This window comes from Cyprinodon tularosa, unplaced genomic scaffold, assembly GCF_016077235.1.
Source record: "Cyprinodon tularosa strain WSP-4 unplaced genomic scaffold, ASM1607723v1 ctg51, whole genome shotgun sequence".
Taxonomy (NCBI): domain Eukaryota; kingdom Metazoa; phylum Chordata; class Actinopteri; order Cyprinodontiformes; family Cyprinodontidae; genus Cyprinodon; species Cyprinodon tularosa.
The window spans coordinates 682,213-704,502 of record NW_024039241.1 but is presented as its reverse complement, the minus strand read 5'-3'; the positions used below and the strand labels follow the sequence as shown (position 1 = coordinate 704,502).

General features: G+C 36.9%; 1 protein-coding gene across 2 annotated transcripts in view; it reads right to left on the bottom strand.

Moving 5' to 3' along the window:
- The window catches only part of esamb (endothelial cell adhesion molecule b), a 104,930-nt gene extending 83,005 nt beyond the window's left edge, over window positions 1-21,925 (bottom strand). For both annotated transcript variants that reach the window (XM_038303363.1, XM_038303364.1), the window contains exon 1: window positions 21,589-21,925. In XM_038303363.1, coding sequence (XP_038159291.1) covers window positions 21,589-21,643 — 55 coding nt within the window. In that variant the 5' untranslated portion in view covers window positions 21,644-21,925. The remainder of the gene's footprint in view (window positions 1-21,588) is intronic.
- Window positions 21,926-22,290: the final 365 nt, after the last annotated feature.

Sequence of the window (22,290 nt, the reverse complement as noted above, 5' to 3'; positions counted from 1 at the left end):
CTGTGCATTGCATGCATAATAGGGTTGGGCAATAACACAGTATCACAATATTTATATACCAATAGAAACCTGACCAGTATCAGTAGAGCACATGTCAGGGAGACTTTTCTATAACTTGAATGAACTCCAGTCCAGAACATTACAATTTTGGGATTGTTGGCAGAGGAATATTTAGCCTATCAACCTCACATGGTCAAGCTAAGCATAGGATTAAAGGTTAAAGTAAATACAGTATGGGTTACAACTTAAATTCTGACTTTTTCCCTTTAGTATTTATTTTAAGTAGGTAAAGCAAAACCTAATCAACTACTATTTAAGTCGACAGATATTAAAAGCTTATATCAGGCAACGGCAGCTATAATGCACAGCCCAAAGTTATTTTTCTTTTTAAGAGAATATACTTTTACCCATAAGCCCCATTTACACTACCCTTTTGAGACTTGGTAAGTGAGATAGCTGTTGAGTGTAACTGGAACGCAACTGAACTTGATTGTGCTAGTGTGATGGTCACATGGTCAGTAACCCCACACACAAACACTTTTTCATAAGTTTTAATACACAGTAGCATAAATGTGTTAGTTTATTTTGACAATATTGAAGACCTTAGTTGCAGCTGTAGCTCGCACATTTGGTTAACTTTTGTATATTTAATTTTGTCAAATGCTGAATATATTTTATGCTTTCTTTTCTGGTGTTGTGGGAGTGCCATCAACTGGGAGAATGTGGCTGACATAATCATGGACTGATTGGGTGGTACCATCTGGAGTTCCACTATGGGGGAAGAACATGGACTGATTGGGTGGTACCATCTGGAGTTCCACTATGGGGGAAGAACATGGACTGATTGGGTGGTACCATCTGGAGTTCCACTATGGGGGAAGAACATGGACTCAACATTTTAAATATGTTGCATAATTTCTTCTTCTTACTTTTGGGATTTGCTCATTTTGTTAATTTGTTTAATGATTGTCATTTAAGTTTAATCCTTAAGCTAACCATTTAGTTATTTTATTTTAATTGGTGTAGATGTTCTCCCTACCTCTTCCTCAGTGTGTCAGTCTGGTGTGATCAGCCAGTATTTAAGTCCCCTTTGTTTGCTGTGTGTCAGGTCAGTTTTTGTTTGTTCAGTTAGTTTGAGGATTGATATGTTTGAACTTGATATTTTTTGCCCTTAGTTAGTCTCATTTCATTTGACCTCTTTTAAGGGACCTGAAATTTTTGTTTGGATTATTGTTACTTTGGGGAAATAAAACCCAGTTTTCTTGACAATCACCACTGTGTCCTCATGCTTGGCTGGCTCGGTCCCTCACAGCTAGGGTTGTCAAAAGTATCGATACTCAAAAAAGTATCGATACTGAATCGTTGTATCCGGATACAATACTCGTTTTTAAAAGTATCGATACAGTGCCACCACCAGTGGCACCTAAGCAGTCATTCATCTAAAGTGCAGAATAGAGGACAATGCACTTTCTGAACACTGTATGATTGAATAATTCTGTGCACTTTTCAGTTTCAGACTTTTTTTTTGTAACAGGTGCAGCTGCTGAGAATTATTTTTGTTTTTTAACTGGTTTGGCCAGTGTCATTGTTATGTGTGCAAAGCATAGCCAAGGAAGGAACACTTAATTTTAATTTTATAAGTTTTTTATCAAGCTTGCTTAATATTGTGCACAGCATACAACCTTTATTGTATTTATTTAATGTATTTTATTTATTAATGAAAATATTTCTGTAGAATTTTGGAGTCTTTGTTTTTATCCTTGTGGTATCAAAAATGGTATCGAGTATCGAATATTTTCCTTAGTATCGGTATCGAGATGAAAAGTTTTGTATCGTGACAACCCTACTCACAGCTAAACACAAACAAACCGCTCTAAATCTAGTACTAGTTCAACAGTTGGGCTCGGCATGGTACAATTGTGGCTTGGTTCTCTGATAACAAAGAACGCATGAGCAGACTGCATTATCTCCTATTTACAGTCAGCTGACTTATTTCATGGGTTATTTTGCCGTGTCCAACTTTGCAATTCACAGATCTCTTCACCTGTTCAAGACATGAACTTCTTCTCAGCCTATTAACAATAAATGGCATCAAAAGAGCGTGGTGCGACCTGAGAGGATGCCGAGACCGAGGCTCTCATTGAAATTTGGGCAGAAGACGCTATCCAAGCACATAAGTTCCTGAATGTTATGGCCCCCGCCATTTTTGTTTGTGTAATTCCCATGATTCCCATAATTCCCAACTGACTTAAAAACAAATATTTACAGTAAAGTGTCATTTTAAAGAACAGATATCCTACATTTTTCTATACCAAGACAGTCACCAAGATTGCCACCAACACAGTTATTGTAATAAATTAAAAACAGATAATGACGTTGTGTTGGGTTAACATTAAAAAAATACAGATAGATATTCAAATACACTTCGTTCCATCTTACTATGAGAAAGTTATGATGAAACAAAACGCATCTTCAAGAGTTTATGAACTGTTCTGTTTTCATCTGTTTTTTTCCTAAGTGCAACTTCAAAGAATATGTCAAACAACAAAAATGGAAACCCAATTTGTTGGCTAAAGATAAGTCAGCGGAAATAAATACTGAGTTTGATGAACAGAAACTAAGTCAATGACTTTCATTCAACGGTGCAGCAGATTTCAATCCTTCAGTTAGACGTTCTGTTAAGAAGCGACACACTGATCCACAAACCTGATCATGAAAAGTAATGTAAATATCTATGTCTCTTCAGTGTTCTCTGCAGACTGCCTTACATTAAATAGAGGAACACTGCAGAGGTGTAGCTTAATGTAGGTTTAATCTAGGGTTGAATGTCAGAAGCCTTCGTGTCCAAGTTCCCAGTTCACTGCAGGATTGACCTGAGGCACCTTCTTTAGCCTCACACACCAGTGCCCGAAGCCTGCAAGGGTTATACCTCCGCCAGATGACAGCATTAATCTGGCTATAATAACCCTCCCCTCCATCTGGCGAGACATTCAAGCATCAGGCGAAAGGAGCAGGGATGACTCTGACTCCTCAATGAATACTAATCTCTCACCACCGTACGGACAACAATCACCCTGTTTCCAAAGATGCATCATTTCCATCTTTGCTCCCCAGTTTCCTAAAGCTGCTTTTTTAAAGCTAACCTATCACAAATCCAGAAAGCTTTTCCTCCAAACCAGAAGAAGAAAATGAAAGCCTAACGGAACTGTAATCTTCAAGCGTCTTAAAGCAAAACTCATCTGCCACCAGGGAACCAATTTCCTACCTGCGCCAAAATGTCACAGGAATAAAACGTTCTCTTTTTTTCTCCAAGGACGATCAGTTCTATGCCTTTTTTAAATCTGAAAACCAATCTTGCTCTCTGTAATAATAAATAACGTTTAAAAAATGCTGACGAATAACCATAGGAAGTAATCAAGTGTTAAGAGAGGAGGCTGATCTAATTACAGTTCTCCAATTTGAAGAATTTTGATAAATTCAATAACTGTGCAAAAGTCGATTCCATTCATTCAGCTCTGTTTTCCCTTAAGCCATGAACATTAGTGGACCTCTTTTAGTTTGAATTCTTCAGTAACAGCAAAGGCTTGGAGGCAAATCGATTGTTTCTGTGGATGATAATTAGCGGCTTTCAGTGTGTGTGTGTGTGAGTATGGCTGGTTCAGAAATTGCTTTCCACCCAGAGCAAAACAGTCTTTTTAAGAGAATCCAGCTCATTAGAGTGCACCTGTTCTAAACCACGGTGACCCTAACCCACAGTCGGGGTGTAAATGACACTCTCCTCTGAGATGCATCATTTACTGGCTGCAATCAGCAGGAAGACGTCAACTACTATGTTTACAGTATGCCTCATTTAGAGTATATCTTTTTGCAAAGCTATCATGTCCGTGGGAAGATGGAAGAGCACAGTAAAGATAAAATTGTTAAATTGTATCCGGAATGTGTAATGTCCCCCAGCGGAGGAAACAGACTGTCCACCATTGGCCACATCATTAGTCAACTCAGACACTGAGGTGATGGCAAAGCACCACCTGTTAGGCTTCCCCACATGCTCATCAGTCTCTGCTTCCACATGACTCACTGCACTGAAAATCTACTTTTAGTTCGACGTTTCAACAAACTTGGACCCAAAGAGTGCTTGATATTGATACATGCCAGTGAGGCATGAGAGTTAATGAGGTGAAATTCACTCACTGAGTAAAAGTAAAGTGTGACTGCTGCTAAGCAAGCAAAGGGTCCCCTAATGAACCACACAGAAATGATCTATTCTCTCTGATTTCTGGCTGCCGTAATGACATGTCAACACGTAGGAGGGGAATTTGCAGCAAGGAATGGGTCAGCATGAAATTCTCAGTTTGATGAGGTCGAGGAAAAAAAAATCAGAGTTTACACATTTGTTTACAAAAGAATTTGAGACAGCCATCTCTCAAAAGGGTATCAGATAATGTCAAAGGAGGATTTAGCTTCTCCGTTTCATTTACATTTATTCAAACACAACATTTTAAATAATCAATGCATAAATACATTTATTGGCATAACAGGCCTTACTTCTAATTCAGTTTTTTGGATCTAATTAATCTTTAGGATTTATCTTTATTTGATGTGCACCATGCCTCCTTGACATCAACCTAATTGTCTAGCACAGGCATCCCCAAACTCAGTCCTCAAGGCCCCCTGTCCTGCAGGTTTTAGAGGTTTCTCTGCTTCAGCACAGCTGGTTATAATGATTGCAGTAGACCAAAAGCCTGTTAATCAGCTTTCAATTAAAATCAGCTGTGCTGGAGCAAGGAAACCTCTAAAACCTGCAGGACAGGGGGCCTAGAGGACCGAGTTTGGGGATGCCTGGTCTAGCAGACATTCTAAAAACAGTGTTGCCACACCTAATTGGTTAAAATCAAATTTAAGGACTGTTCGGGACCAGTTCTTTCACTTTTAAGGATCCCAAACTGAAGCATTTCACTACCGGTACGGTTTAATGTTAATAAATGATTTTATTACAGTGCAAAGAAAAAACTGAAGTAGATGGAAGTGGTTGGATCAGATTCAATAAAACTAAATTGTTAAATATGCAGCCTTCATTTATTTCTACAATACAAGTAGACCCACATGTCTAATGGTGGCCACATGAGACCTTGATGAAGCTCTTTAGCAAGTGTGTTGCAAAATGTGTCATTTTTCAAAGCCTATTATATATATATATATATATATATATATATATATATATATATATATATATATATATATATATATATATATATATATATATATATATATATATATATATATATATTTATATTATCTTCAAATCCTAACTGGGACCATCTAGAGATGATTTAATATTAGGTAATAAAAATCTGCCAAGTCTATACGCCTTAAATGTAAAACAATGGAATTGAAAATAATTTTCCAAACACAAACACACACGGTAGATGGAAAGTTAGAAAAATTAAAAAAATATTTGCGTCAAAAATATTTTGTGGCCATCAAAATGCTCCAGTGTGATTTCTGGGTTAAAATTATTGTGTAAAAGCAATAAGCACAACTTGGAAATATTTGGCATATTTTGGAGAGGTTTGGAAACACTGATGACTTCAGAAGTTATAACTCCCAAATCTCTAGAACTGTTATACCTAGAAGTCTCAAATTTACTATTGTTCTTGTTGACATAAAGTAGAATAAATTTAAAACAATGACACCTATTCTCAAGCCTGTCTTTGTTACTGCTATTCAAAAAAGAACTATTATTTTCATGAAGAAAAAACCCCAACTTGGATTCATGTTTGAACTGATACAGTTTAGGCTGTGTTTTAGTCACACGGTTTTTGTATCATAATTTATATTATTATTATTATATATTCAGAAATTAGAAGGTGTTAGCTCTCAAATGATGTATCGCACATGTAACTTAGGTGTAGAGTCCCTTAGTTATTTGCTTTTCCATTTGGGAATACAAAAAGGTGAGGATTACTTAAAATTAGGTGGATGTTTTAGACTGATCACTCATTATTTTATTGATGTATTGATGTAATGCATTGTAGACATTTATGTATTTATGTATTTAGCCTTCTGGGTATCCCTCTGGAAGTCAGCTTATCTATCACTTAGACGCTTCTAATGACCTTTTAATTTGTAGACAATATGAAAAATAGCTGGTAAAAAATAAATTATCAGTGTCATGATTGTCTTCAAACTTGGACTACATAGCCTCAGCAAAACATGCAATTCAAATATTTTTACATGATACTGTGATGTTTATTTTAATTAACCCATAATTCCTTGACTTTTCTTTTTTTTTTTACTACTATGTGCCAATAACTCTTTGTGAGCTTTACCATCTCAGGGTGCTAAAAGCATACATCAGGTGTGGGAGTCTAGGGCAGTGAGTCCATCTTCCAGACCAAGAGGTGTCGTAGGCATGCACAATATGCATGTAAGGAACCTAAAATCCAATATCAAGTTTTGTTTTTGTTATTTCTTATGTATAGTAGGTTGATCACATGGTAAAAGGGTCTTCATAAAGATAATGGACACTTTAAGTGAAATGCTTTCCCTTTGTGTTTGTCTAAGAAACCTTTTAGTGGAAGTTTATTGTAACCACAGCTGTCAATAAAATAAGCAGTTTTTCCAGCTGACTACATACCTGAATCAAATAGGATGCACTCTGTCATTTCTAGCATATTCCCACACTCATCAGGAATCACCTGCCTCAAGTCTCATCATCAGCTCAGCGAGCCGGGATGCTAAGATCCAATCAGTGCCTGTCAATTTTCTTGGCTACAGCTGTCCTCACAGATAACTTGGTGTTCTGATCCATCCACGTCAGAATGAATTCAAACAAGCAGCAGCTGTTGGAACATACGTCTGTTCTCAACTGCCATTTCTGTTGTGAGCATAAGCCAATTAATTTGCCCCAGTTATACATGACAGAAATCTGTGCGCGACTCTGGCTCTTTCTGCTGCCAGTCTTTCTGCACTGCTCCTCGGCGGTCTTCTTTTAGTTTATGACATACAGAGACCACTGTGGTCAATTAGGCCGCCTCGTTCCGACATACACACTGAGGTGTGTGTCAGCATCAAATACAGCCACGCTTCAAAATCGGCAGCAATTTAATAGTTCACAAAAGAATAATAGAAGCAATTTTTGACTCCTGATGTTGCAGCATCAGGAGGTTTCTGAACAGCAGCCGTAGAAGAGTGATAACTCTGGGTTTTTTTCTACCAACAGTTCAGAAAGCTAGAGCACTTAGTCAAGTGAATAGCACAGAATTAATGAACCTATCAGCAGTAGGGAGTCACATCCTCTTTTTATTTTTAATCAGTTTGTTTCTTAAAAGAAAAGCAGAAGCATAATCCCAGATAATCTGAGCTTCAAGGCTTTTAAATGTATTTTTTTCAGATAGTTTTTATGTTAGTGTACAAGATCAGGACTTAAGATCATCAAGTGACCATATTGCTTTAAAAGACAAAACCTTTAAAAGATTTGTGATCAGAGTGGTATTGTGTATGGTACTTTTTGCTGGGAAGAATGGGCCAAAACTCCAGCAAATAATTGCCAGATGCTTGTGGAGGGATATCCAAATTACTTGATAGTGACAGGATGTATGGCACTTTTGTCTTTGACAAAAACCCCCGACAACAATTACTTCCTAAATTATTCTGATATTTCAGCAGACATAAATGGTTTTGGTAATACCAACAGACTTAAAATAGAAAATACATAATCAGATATAATGTCATCCATCCATCCATCCATCCATCCATCCATCCATCCATCCATCCATCCATCCATCCATCCAAATGGATTAGTCAAGAGGTACTTCCAGTCCATCATACGGCCAATGTCAGATTTCATGCAGTGTATGCAAAGTTAGTATTTCAGGTTATTGTATTTTATATCATATGAAAAAAATAGATAAACTAAATATAATATAAACAGATAAAATTTTTACCAGACAAACACACAACAGACCGCTTCTTACTGTAGTCAGCCAGTGTCCTGTAGGTTTAAGAGGTCTCCTTACTTTAAAAAAACATCATTTTTAATACAGCAGTTCTGCAAAAGCCTGGTAATCAGCAATCAATGTAAAACAGGCGTGCTGAAACAGAGGAACATCCAGATATGCAGGACCGCCGCTGACCCCTCATGGGCTGACACTCCTGTTCTAGTCCATTGCTTGTGCTTTACAATAATGTATTGTGCAGACATGCACAGATCAAGCTTTTCTGATGTTCCCTTTGAAGTCAGACTTTCCGATTCTGACCAATTATGTCTCATTTTATTAAGTAATTCAAAAAAACAAGGAAAAATGTGCTGCAGGTTGTCAGAGGTAGCGGCTTTTAATCAAATGCTAAACAAAGAAGAGAGATTGTCCTCAATTAAGAATCAAAGCGTCCATTCCATTGAGATTTCTATTGGTCGGTGCCTTTATAAAACAAAATGCATTTTATTTTCATGAAATAAAATAATTTGTTATGCTTAATACGTCTGTAACAGTGTGTCCAGACATCAAGTGTTTAATTTTGCAGTCATAACCTTAGCACAGAATATCCACCTTTGACTTTTCTGACATCTTTTAAGATTTTATTAAGACAAACTGTCAGATTTTCTACAAGGTAAACATTGTCCTAGAATGATACCACTGGGAGAAAAAGCTTATCTCACTTTTAAAGGTATTTATTGGTTTTTAAGACAATATTTATCAAAGCCTTCTTAATATTAATTAACATTAATAACAACTTGGAGCTACAATAGAAATGCTGCACTGAGTTATTGTGCTATCCCCCACTTACACGTACATAAGTATCTTAAAGAGTCCCATGGGGTTAAGACCTATTTTACAACCCCCCGCACTGCTGAGATAGAGCAATGTTGCTGATACCTTTGTACATGCTTGGTGGGGGGGCAGTAGTAATCCTCCTTTTAACATAAACAGAGAAGAAACATACCAGTCCATTTAATCCATTTTGGATTTTTCTCAAGACTACACAAACATAAATACCTAATTTTCTTGTCAGGGACTTATAAATACATTCATTCTAGGTAAATAAAAAAAGGGCAGAGATGTTGTTTTAGTATCATTTTAATTTAAACACTGTTCCAAACATTAACTGTGCTTTTCTAAAAGTCATGAAGTTTGAATGAAGTTATTGTTCCATTAACTATACCATAGCTTATTTGTGGTATCTTATGTATCTCTATTAGGACTAAAAAGCAAGAAATCTAGATTAATCTCAATTTAATCTTGGAATTAATCTAGATTAAAATGGCTCATTTGAATTCTAAAAAAGGCTTCATTATAAAAATAAATAAAAATAAGTCTTTGAACAGGTTTCTCAAGCCTGGTGGCACATCAGACCAGGGGCTCATGTCTGGTTTCCAAAATGCATCACAAACTGCCTGAGAACCTTTTCTACTACTGTATGATAACTGGTGATGAAAATAAATAATATTCAATGAGATGTATTTTGTTTAATAAGTGTTTATTCAGATAAACACAAATTCTGAAGGCCTTCTTAATTGGTCATGATGAACTGTTTACAGTCAGCTTTGTGTCAGTCAGTCCAAGCTCTATTTTTCCTTTTTCCACCAGTCACTCTGGCAGACCAACTTTGGAGCAACAGCGTTTGGGTTCACAGTGTTTTATTCTAATACTAAAATCTGTATTTAGAATGTCTCTTGTGAATTTAAGATCCTGAGGTTTTTAAAAATGTATGATATGAAACTCTAGCTTTAGAACTGGAATACACTAAATAAATAACAGAGAAGCTACATTTTAAAAAATTGTCCCACTTTACCCACATAAATCCTAAAAAATTATCAAGAAGTAAACATAATATTGTGGTAATCATTTGTGATGTCGTGGCAAAATGAAATGTATAAATACAGAATTTTAGCCTATCTAAAGCGAAGGAAGTTCCCAGCTGGTATCGGTCCTCCGTATTGGCTAAGGGATGCTTTGCGTTTAACTGGTACTTAAGACTGGAAGAATTCCTGCAGTAAACTAATTCTCCGATTCACAATGTGCAAACAGTTTTAGTCTTGTAGAGTATTCCGTTTGGGAAGCTTCTTTAAAAAAAAATTTCCCTGAAGCAAACTCTGCGTTTTTATAGCTGCATCCATGTTAGCACGTTCCGTTCGATGTTGTGATTAAAAAGTAGGCAAACAAAGGTTGGAAGACTGATTAGTTCTTGCCCCAAGATATTAATCCACGCCAGATATACATCTGCACTAAAATATCAAGGTGAAAGTCATCATAGCTTACTTAGTATAGACCCTGCTCCCAACCCAACTGTGAGAATAGATTAACGGCAATGCTTTTTTTTTTTTTTTATCGTCCGATAAGAGTCTGGCGTTAATACAGCACGTTAACGGCAATAACGGCCCACCACTAATTATATCAAAGAATAAAGCCTGGCAACCACTCTTCTGGAAATGCTACACTTTAAGAAAATTACTTTGTCAATTTCAAAAAAAGGAAAAAAAAAAATCAGATAAGCAAAGAGACCAGACAGCTATAGGGTTAGGACTGCAGGATACAAGCTCACGAATTAAGTGCTTTGTCAAAGTATATAACAGCTCAAAGCTGCAACACAAGCTCCATTATAGCTGGAAAAAAAGGGGGTGAATTCTTTCTTTGTTTTTGTTTTCCGTTTAAAATGTCGAACATTTAAAGGTAGCATCCTGAATCCAACCCTCCCAATATCCACTACATCTGAAACAGTTGTCAGAGTCTCTCTCTATTATTTGGAAATCCTAATCTGAACTGCAAATTTGTCTAATCCTATTCAATAGGGAGAGAGGACTTTTTTTTTATTCCACAAAGTTTGGATAATATGATTCCCAATGTAGGGTGGGATTTAGGTCCATCAGTCTTCTGTACAAATCAGTTTTTAGCTTATTGTTTTCCTTTATTATCATAATGTCCGTAAAGTTTCCAAAATGAACATGAGATGATTACTGAGTGACTTCTTAGCAGTAAGAGGTTGAGCGAATAATAGAACATTTGACAATAAAGCTCTTACAGTGAAATTAATAGAACTGGGTGATATAGACCAAAAGGTTTATATTTTCAGAATGGACGGCTATATATGATATTAATTTCAACAAGTTTGAAATAAGTAAACATAAAAAATGGCTTTAAAATAACCAGCTGAAAAACATGAAAGTATAATTATAACACAGGACAAAAATGTGATCTTCATATATTAATTTTCGGTATTAGCCAAGTGTTAAGAAATTAAGCAAAAGATAGCACAACTCAGTTAAACACCAGATCTTTGTAACACAACAGCTTTTGTCTAAACATTTCAGTACAAAATAAATTTTTATTAATAGCAATTTCCATATGTGCATTTATAGTAAAAACAAAATAAAATAGTTTAATGTTTATTTTATCTTGTTGTCATTCAGACTTTAAACTTACCAAGATAAAACCTAGCACTAGATTCAGGTAACCCCCTAAAGTTTAGGATAACCTAGTAACAGTTTGAAAGCAGTTGAATTTTACAGTCTGGATTATGTGCAAAGTTAAAATGTTTTGACTGACATTATGAAATGTCAATTCAGCCGATTACATCAATTCTATGTGTCAGTAGGAAACTTAAACCCAAGACTAGAAAAAAAAATTACATGCGAGGATCCTCAAGGCTCCATTCTGAGGCCCCTCCTATTAAACATCTACATGATCCCTTTGGCTCGGATTATAGCAAACAACAACAGTTACCATGACTATGCAGAGGACATGTGGCTTTATGTGTCACCAGGTGACTATAAACCCATCGGAGTGTTGGATTAATGCTTAGAACTGATTAATAAGCAGATGTGCCATAATTTTCTCCAATTGATTTCTCCATCTGATCTTGTAAAATATGCACTGTTTTTCTTTTACGCTATACTGTTAAAATTATTTGTTCATTGCTGAGCGTTAGTTTTAAGTGCTAAGAATCAATTTCAGCATTGGTGACAGGTGTGGATGAATCTAAAAATAATTTTTATAAGCAAAGCTTTAGTTCAGTGAACATTGCTGCCGTGTTGCAATCCTCGCTAAATCTCCATGTCCTTTCAGATGTTAATGAACATTCATTAAATGTAATATGAGGTTGCAGACATATTTAGATTGAACGTTTCCTGTGATGTTAAGTAAAAGCTTAGTGTTAGCTGGGAAATATGTTCTATAATGGCATTAGGAGAACAACAAATAACGATGGTAGTACAAACCCACAAAATATAAAATCAAATAGCTAATATTTACAAAATGGAAATGCTTCAACAACAACCCATGCAAATAGGGCAAATGAAAGTGCTCTTAAAACTTTATGAAATGAAAATGCCTAACAGTCCAGAACAATGAGTATTGTATCATTGGGTCGAGTGGTTTGCTTACACACAATTAAGGAGTCTGTAGCTTTGCTGTCCCGCATGTATGTACACATGGCCTTTAGCTTTGAACTCAGAAATACGTGCCACGGTGTGGAAATTGAGAATGGAGGCAGTTCTATCTTCCCTGTGGTGGTAGATGTTCTGCAGAATTGGCAGAATCTGCAGTACTGAAAGAGTTAACAGTGTTTAGAGAGATAAGGAGTTAAAATCCAAGACAATCAAAACAATACGGACTCTATTTTTGCAGCTCATACAATCCTGTTTATAGGAAGACAGCACACCACCACCGTCCTCAGAACTCTGCCTGAGCTTTCAAACTGCAATCTAACCATGCCAGTGGAGAGGAAGCACCATCTCCTCCTAGAATTGGTGTTTGGTGGGTATAAAAAGCAATTTAGTGAGAAGGGATTTCATGATAGAAATCATTTACGCCTTGTAAACTCCAAAATTGACATCATTGTGTTCAGTAAAGCGTAGGAGACTCTAGGATGCATGCAGATGCAAGTTCAGCGCAGAAAACTACACAAGAATGTTGAAAAGGATTATTTTCCAAATATATATACTATATGTATATATAAATGTTTAAAAAATCTAGACCCTTTATTCTGCTAATAACTTAATTTACAGAGACATGACTTCTCATGTCAATGTCAAAAATGTCAAAGAACTGTTTTTTTCCATGGGAGCAAAGAGCTTTTGGGGTGAAATTCTTATTCCTGTCCTCTGGTAGCCGCTGAGGCCTGCCAAAGCCTTGCACTGATAATTTTCATGCAGCAGCCTAAAGGGAACACTGTTTGTTTAACGTCTGGACCATGACCGCCTAATTTCTTGTTTAGCTCATCATAATCAGAATTACCCTAAGCTCTGAGAGTTACTCACTGAAAGGCAATACAGCTGGCTAGCAAACATTGGATTATGCTAAAACCAAAGGGCTCTGGACTTATCATGAATCGTATTCATGAGAGCAGAATCAGCTCAAAACTAGACAATACTCTAACAGCAGGGCCAAGCTAGACATTTTTCACCTAGTTAATGACCTGAAGCCTCTCTGTGCACTAAATGGAAACACAAACAATCCTTAACGGGAGTTCAAATGTTATTTTGTAATTATCTGTGGTTCTTCTAATGCAAAGCTAAAAAGTTGCTCTCTTTCATCCAAGTGTGCTAAGTTGTCTTTCGGCATTTAGACCATTTTCAGGCAAGGACGTGTCTGACAGGCTGAGTATTGATTAAATTAATACCATTTGATTACCAGAACAGTCCGAAAATGGATTCACTCTCCAGTGAGCTGCAAGCCGACTTTTTTCAATTCATTCCCCTTAGCATGAGTCAAGTCAGATGTAAAAGCACACCATTGCAATTTCAAATACACACCACTGTCACCATTAATAGACACTGATTCCTACTTATAATGCATCAACTTTGCTGAAGGAAATAAACTGTTTTGGATTGTTAAATACACCAAAAGCAATTCCAGACCTTCTCACTTTAGAACCATGAATCAGACAAAAACTGATAGAAGTCATAAATCCCAGCTATATTGGGTGTTGTAACTGCAACGATCTATAGTAAAAACTCCTTTTTTGAAACAGTATAACTGGTATCACAGTAAAAACCAAAATCCAGATAATGATACAAGAATTTTCCTAGGCTAAACTAAATACCGTGCAATCACTGAGGAACTCAGGGACAGGGTAAACTTCAGGGTAAGAAAAAATAGTTTTTACATCTTGATCTACAGTATTTTTCAAAATAATATGTAAAACATTTTACGTTGTAAGCAAAAGTCCTGAAGTCATAATTGAAGTGAAACGTGGTTCTACAAAGCATAGATTCAGGGATGGTTGACTACCGTGTCTATTGGGGCTATGAGCCGCTAATTTTTCCCACGCTTAAAACCATTCGGCTAATACGAAGCATGGATTTTCTGTGGATTTTTTTTATTACTGCCACGGCTTGGAAGTCAAAGCCAGAAATCAAAGAAGAAGGAACTAATTTTCATTTAGCACAAGCATGTACCAGGAGCAGGCCCAACAGGGAACAACTGTAAAAAAAATAATCACACATTTCGACATGAATTTGCCACATTAAAGCTGTTGAGACAATGAAGAGACTCTGCGTAACTCCTCCAGAGCTGAAATAAAGATTTAACTAAGCCTCATCTCTAGAAGGTTTTACTGCCGCAAACCAACAAGTTACCGGGAGCGAGCATTCTTTTTTGTTCCTACTCTAGTGGTGATATTTAGAGCTCCCCCTACAAATTAAGTGAGAGACAATTCGGTAGATATCAGCAGCCTATAGCTAGGGATGGGAAACGAAAACCAGTTCCTGTTCAGAACCGGTTCCCTGTGTTCCAACTCCATGGCACCGTTGGCTTCACAATTCTCGTAACGGTTCCAGGCAGCACCAGAGGCTAGCGCTGGGCAGCACGACTTACATCACGTTTTTTACGCAAGTTACGCACATGGCATTCAGTAAGCAAGTACGACGTGACCAGGCGTAAGTCTAGAAAAGCAAAAAAAAAAAAAATGGCGTCCCATCGGGTAAAGCGATAGAAAGTTTGGTTTTATTTTAAGGAAGAGAAAGATGGCTACAAGGCGCTTTGCAATCATTGCAAAGATGGAATTACATCGACGGGAGGAAATACATCCAACATTCAAAAACATCTGCACACACAACACGGCATACATTTTAACAAATGCCGTGTTCTTGATGCCTTCCGGACAGAAGCTAAAGTTACGACCAGCATGGAAGGCAACTCTGGTGGTAAGTAGCTTGTTTTATATCACTGGCTGTGCTTAATGTGGTTCCTAGTAAATCAATGCCATTTCTGGAAATAAACCAGCTTCCTGCCTCTCTTTGGGATTATTAAACATGCTACGAAGTTACTCAGCAGTTCAGGAAGCGAGGGAAAGGCGACGCACGTGTATTTAAATCAAGGGGAGATGAGTTTATTTCTCGAAATTGTTCAGTAATGCTTTTTCATTAAACAGATGCCTTCTCCATTATATTTAGTTGAGTGTGACGAGCCGGGTACCCTGGTTGGCTCAGAGGCTGGCAGCTCCTGATCACTGCCTTCTGTTTTCGGCAAGGCAGGCAGAAATAGACTGTCCTAAGTGAAGGTAGACGAATGTCACCGTGCACTTACCAATTTTATTGTTTCACAGAATTGATAAGTGAATCGATACAGAATCGATAAGGGAATCAGAATCATGAAAATCTTATTAATTCCCAAACCTACCTACAGACCCGTGCAACATATATGTGCTTTTCCAGTAAAAAAAAACTTTGTGGGAGCGGCTTACAGTGAGGTGTGCTCTATATTCCGTAAAATATGGTATATATGCATACCACACTTACAAACCATAGATGTTTTTCACATTATTTGACTGTTATGTGCTAATTTGAGTTAGTCTATAATATAAAATAAAAATTACATTGCTGTTTTTGTTAAAGCATGGTGACATATGAAAAAGATCTAAGGAATATAAAATCTTTTGCAGGATACTGTGATAAAATGACCTAAAATGGTTTTAAAGGTTCCTTTTTTTAGTGTGCCTTGCTACTGCTCTTTGACTCATCAATCAGAATGAACCGAACAAATCCTGACATAAAAAAAAAACAACTATATTTCTGGTCTAAGAGGGAGCTAACATCTGTTAGGAAACTGTGCAGCTGAAATGAAGTAAGTGAAGACAGCACCTGCCATTTTCTGGTCATTTTATAAGATTAGGTTTATTTTTCAAACTCATTGCTATTCTTGCAGAGAAACCACAGTAGTCATAAGCCAATGCTTAATACAGGATTTATAACCAATACCATTAAGTGAGCCTCCTTAAATTGACAGCTGGGACTTCACATTCAGACATTTTTAATGACTTCTTGCTCCTTTGGGTCCACACTGCAGATTTTATGTTTTTTTTTCCCCTCACAGGGGACATTAACCCTCAAAAGAAAGCACAAAGCCAAACAATGTTGGACTTCTTTGAAATTCATTCGAGCATTCAACCATGCAACAACATTATGCCCTCTTAAAATGAAGCACTCTGCTGTGAGTTTAAAAGGGAACCTTTGGTAAAACACACACAGAAACAAGCAGGCTTTGCCACAGTGGAATTCACAGCAATAAAAATTACATAGACCTTATTGGATGAATTGTCAACAAGCTCCTATCCCTCTATTTGACTTTAGACATGTTCCTAGAAGAAGGAGGCAAATATTTTGGGACAGCGCAGGAAAGCGACTAATAACAGTCAGTTAGGGTTCATACTAACTCGTTCGTTAAAAGTTATTTCTTAGCTTAGTCTGTGAAGTTATAAACTGATTCAAATGCAATAAAGGCTTTATAGAATATGATTGGCTCATTTTTTCAATTTATTGTTTATTTTAAAGTGTTTATTCATCGTAAAAGCAATAAGATCAGGCTTCAAAACCCACAATCCATGTGGTAATATCATCTCACGTATTTCTGGAAAATATTGCCAATATACACGGAAGTAGAACATAAGGACCGTGGCAAGGCGGGACGGAGGGTTTGATAGTTATTTTTTTGTTTTGTTTTGTTCCAATATAAAATATTGCCTGAAGATGGATTTCTCCAAAGTAATGTGTTTCTCTGAAGATAAATCTAGTTCATTTGAAGACATACAGTGATGATTAGTATTAATTTGGAGAACAAAATTTAAATAGTGAACAATTTACTGTATACAACAATAAAACATGTTTCAGTGTTTCTTAAGGTAAAAAAAAAGAAGAATTTGGCTTATCATTGGATTACCAATGAGAATTGCCACTTCTGATGTCCGCTCACCTTTTAGGGTAGCCTACACCTAACAGTCAATCACACCATCCATAGACCTGCAGTACAGTATATATCAAAAATGAGTACCCAAACCTAGGTCAGCAACTCATCAGGGCCATACTTATCCCCAGTCACTGAATAATTAAATAATAATGATGCAAATAAGGTATTGACAGATAAATATTATTCAATACAGATGTCGATCATTTAGACATCACTCTACCCGAACCCCAAAACAACAACTGTTACACATGTATCAATTTAAACAAAAAATATTTATTTATTCATCTACTAACCAAAAAAACAAAACACTAACAATAAATAGGAAATAGAAGGAGCAGTAATGCATGCACTTCATGTGGTCTTATGCTATAGCTGCTTAATGGACCAACGAATGAGTACATACATGCGTGTCTTGGCCAATACTGATACAAGAAAAGAAATATGGACAGGCCGATGTATTGTCTATCAATAATAACCCATTTCTCTAAAGCTCCAGCAAATATAATATTGTTGGAAACAAATGGGTACATAGGGAGGTTTTTTATACGATTTCATTTTTGGTGACATTCAAAACCTAAATCAATTACTTTTCTATCACTTTATGGAAAAAAAAAAAAATCTTCAACCAACCTAAAAACATATTTTTCATATAGAGCGAGGCCATTCCATTCCAAGCTCATACAAAAATATGTAAGCAACTAAAAAAACAAAACACAATCGCAACGAAATAATAAAGACTAAATTAAATACAAAAAAAAACAATGTCAGGGGAGAAATTTTGTTGTCTGTTCAGCAACTTCACTTATTTTCCAACTAATTTTAGTCAGTTATTAGTAAGGCTGGGTAATGAATTGTATTTGTAATAGAATTACAATTTAACAAAAGACAATTTTTAAATCGCATACACAGTCAACTTTGATCACACTACAGTTAACAAGACTATTGGGTTGTCGCAGCAGTCCGTGCACGCAGTGCGTGAGCCCATAAAAGCACTGTACTCTTTTATCGTTGACGCGTATGTTGGTGCAGTACTCGCACAATTAAAGAATGGTCGGTGTTTCTACGGCAACTACACAGAAATATACTGTGGAATAAAACTGGAGGTTTACCTTCTGCACACAGAGAGATGTGACAATGTGGAAACAAGCCTCCTGTGAAGCCCATATAGACATTTACATTTTTTTTATATAACATAAAAATACAATGTTGTTTTATAAAATGAAAGCTAAAACCAAAATCCTTGTTTGTACCACAAGCTTGGGCAATAAACTCACATCTGTATGCCGTCACTGAATAAACAGTAACGACACTGTTCCACTTAAACATTCTGCAATATTTAATGTCAGTACAGGCAAACTTGTTCATGGAGGACGACTTGATTTGCTCCCGTTCTGAATTAGGCTGGCCCGCACGCTCTGCACCAAGTTACACAAATTCATAGGTGTGCAACCTGCTGTCGAGGCACGGTCCGCGCTAAGGGGCAGGGACTGCATGATTGCGTCAGTTTCAAGCTTGTGCCCTTGCGTCTTGTTTGACGGGCGGTTCGGTTAAAGCATTGTGCTTGGGTCTCGGAGGTTCTGAGTTCAAGCCCCACACCTACAGACTGCCACTCTGGGTCCCTGAGCAAGACCCTTAACCCCACACTAATCCTGGGGTGCCACACAATGCCATCCCACTGCTCCCTAAGGGGATGGGTTAAATGCAGAGATTTCACTTTGTTGCAATGTACTTGTGACATTGTAATGATAATAATAAAAAAAGGGCGGGTTAAAACATGCCATGCTGAGAGAGTTTCCCACTTAGGCCAGTAATTGAAAGAAAACTGTAAAAACATACATTAATACCTTTTTTGTCTGTCAAAGTGCACAATCCAGAACTCCACAAGTGGAACAGTTTTTGTTTAAATTGGTTTAATTCTTTAAAAAAAATCTTCTTTATGGTACTTTTTGCTATCCGATTATTAATAAATTAATTGAAAAAATAATCAACAGATTAATCGATTAGCAAAATAATCGCTAATTGCAGCCCTACAGTACTTTGGACACTGATTTTTCTCACTCCAGCCCTTTAGGTGGCGGTAATCCACTTTAATAGGGTTTGCTGCCACAAGGAAGGAAAGAGACTTGCAGCTAGAAAACAGATCCAGTCATGCAAGCCAGAAGTGAAATGTGGACAGGCAAGCTTTCAAGGTCATGAAAACAATCATACCCTGGAGTGAAACATCTACATGCATATAGTCAAATAAATAAAAATTAATATAAAATTACAATATGGGTTGGATAAAAACCCAATTAATTGTCACAATGGAAGGGCTTAAAAGCTATATGCAGCTCTGGAGAAAAGTCCGAATGCTCAGCAGCCAGAAAGGAATAGGAAGCTAAAGCAGAATGGTTCAGATCACTGCGCTTATTTACGGTGATGAAATCAGAAACCAACAAGAACCAACTAAAATACAGGGAAAGTTCATGCTTTAGCAAAGCGGTTAAGCTTGATGTAAACGTAAATACAAAATATGACGCAGAAATCATAAGAGATTTTGATTTAGAAAACAGTACAAGTTTAAGATCTAAGCAGTGCGTCAACTGTTGCATTGCATGTTCAGATGGCAAAATGAATCATACCTATAGATTAGTGGCACACTAAGACAATAAATATTCCTGTGGCGGCTGGCCACTAGAGGGCGTTAGGGCGCCACCACACCAGCCCAATGATCTTGATTAAGAAATTAAAAAATACTAAAACTAATTCTAAAATTAAAATATTTCAAAATATTCTAATATATTTTTTAGATGTGCGAGATAATATTTAATCTTTAATGAGGAGTAAAGCGTCACTTCATTTTTTTTCGGATTGGTGACGTATTTACGCCCTAGGGCGCAAAAATGTTTGCCTATTGACTCTTGTTAAAAGCACATGTGCAGTAGCACCTCTGCAATACAAAGGTATAGGAGAGCTCAGGGCGCAGCTCTGGTGCCCCCTGAGCTGACAGGGACGGTCGTCACAGTTGTATTGTGTGGGATTGACAGGTCAAGCTGCGGAAGTGACATCCCTTTAAAAAAAACTTCCCAAGAGAAGCTGGAGTTGAAATTGTTTGGACCTGATTAGCTGAAAATCAAAATGAATCAGCATTCAAAAGACAGATAGAAACATAAACTTTATAATAACACTTTATAGGATAACACTTTATTCTGTTGCTTAGACTGCCTGCCTCCTTTTTCAAACGTCAGGATGTGACCCAGCATGGATAAAGACAGGTAGGACTGATTTAAAGCACATTTTAGAAAAAGCAAAGAAGAATGAAAGAAGATGTAAAAATTCTTAATGAAATGTAGGATTTAAAAAGAAAAAAGTAAGAAATAATTTTTTTAGGAGTATTTATAGCTTAAAACAGGAGAGGTACATTTGCTGAAGGAATTGAACAGTAATGGCACAGGGTGTCCTGAAGGAGTAAACTCCAGATGCCACATGGAGGTAAAAGGAGACCAAAGTTATGCAACAAGAACAAAAGAGTGTTAATCTCATAAGACAATCACTTACATTGTCACTGCTTGGTTCAGCTTCTGCAGTATCCAAGCTGAATGACTTCAGGTGCAAATTCAACACCAATGCGTTAAAATGCAGAGCCCACTGCAGTTTTTACTAATGCTGGCTCTGATGATATCATCAAATGCAAAGAAATCAATTTTGTTTTTACTCCTCCAGAGTGCTATTTAAAAAATAGTTTTGCAAATCTTGCAGTTAAGTAAACTTATGGGGGGAAAAAACAACTCATTTGAACAAACAAAGTAGTGTGCCTGAGTGTGGCACTGCTGCCTAAGAATAGAGAAACAGCAAAAACAACTAAATCACTAAACAGTAAAGTTTAGTAGAAGCAAAAAGATTTTCAGGGAGAGAAATAAAAACTAGACAACATGTGTACATGTTACTACTAAATCCAAGAATAAAACAAAGCCAACAAGAATAATAAAGCTACCTTTTGCTTTATTTTTATCTTTTATTTAGACCAAAAAAGATCCGATGAACATGAGGTATTAACAAAAAGTATGACTGGCTCTTGAAAGGATGATCTGTCATATTGCAACTTTTTTTCCCTCCTAAATCTGATTTGAACTCTTTAATTTGTGTCATATTACCAAAGATTGATTTAAAAAAATAAAGCATTTCCCACGGTCCTCCTAGCTAAATTTAAATTCCATAATGAAGTAGTTGTTGGTATCTTTAATCCCACCAACATCTGCATCTAGACGCTCCAGCTGTGAGCAGCTCACAGCTGACTTTTAACAAACTTCCCTCATTCACATTTAAACATTAAAAACATATTTGAAGAAGGAAATAAGTATTTAAAGTAAGTAAACCATTGTGTCTATGTCACTTTCATATCCTCCTGGAAAGTCAGGTGAATGCCTACCTGGAAAGATCCATATCACCATCAGCATGGCTCGAAGTCCTCTCTTTATCTCCATGGTGCAACATCCACCAGCTGCTGCGCTCAACTGCCGCTTATTGCTGCCTTCAGGTGACAATTAACTGCCCACTGAGGAAACCAGCAGGGCGAGAAAAGCTCCGACTCCTTCTGCCATCCCGCCTGCAGACGGCAGCTGGCATGGCAGGGCGCTTTGACTGCAAGCTGGGCAGTGTTTCAGGGTGTCTTCCTCTCCTGCTGCAGGTTCGGAGCATCAGAGGTTCAATGTCTCTGGAGTGAGTGAGCGTGGCTCCTTCCTGTCCTGCTCCAACTGCAAACTGTGCAAGCCTTCTCACTCCACCTGAGCTGCTCAGTGTCGCCCCCTGTCAGTGGAAAAGTCTCATTGTGCCTGTTGGTCCTAAAACTCAGTCTTCTCTGTTTACTTTTCACTTGTGACTCAATTTGTATCTTTGATTTAATTTCTTGTTTGCTAATATTCAAAGCTACGGAATTGGATTAAGGCCATTGAAAAAATAAAAAGAAGTTAACTGTTTTTTTTTTTTTTTTCAGTTTAATATGGGAAAAAGTCAGAATTCTGAGATTAAAGTCAGAATTCTGAGGAAAAAAAGTTAGAATTCTGAGATTAAAGTAAGAATTCTGACTTTTTTCCCATATTAAACTGAAATAAAGTTTTAAAACCAGTTTTTT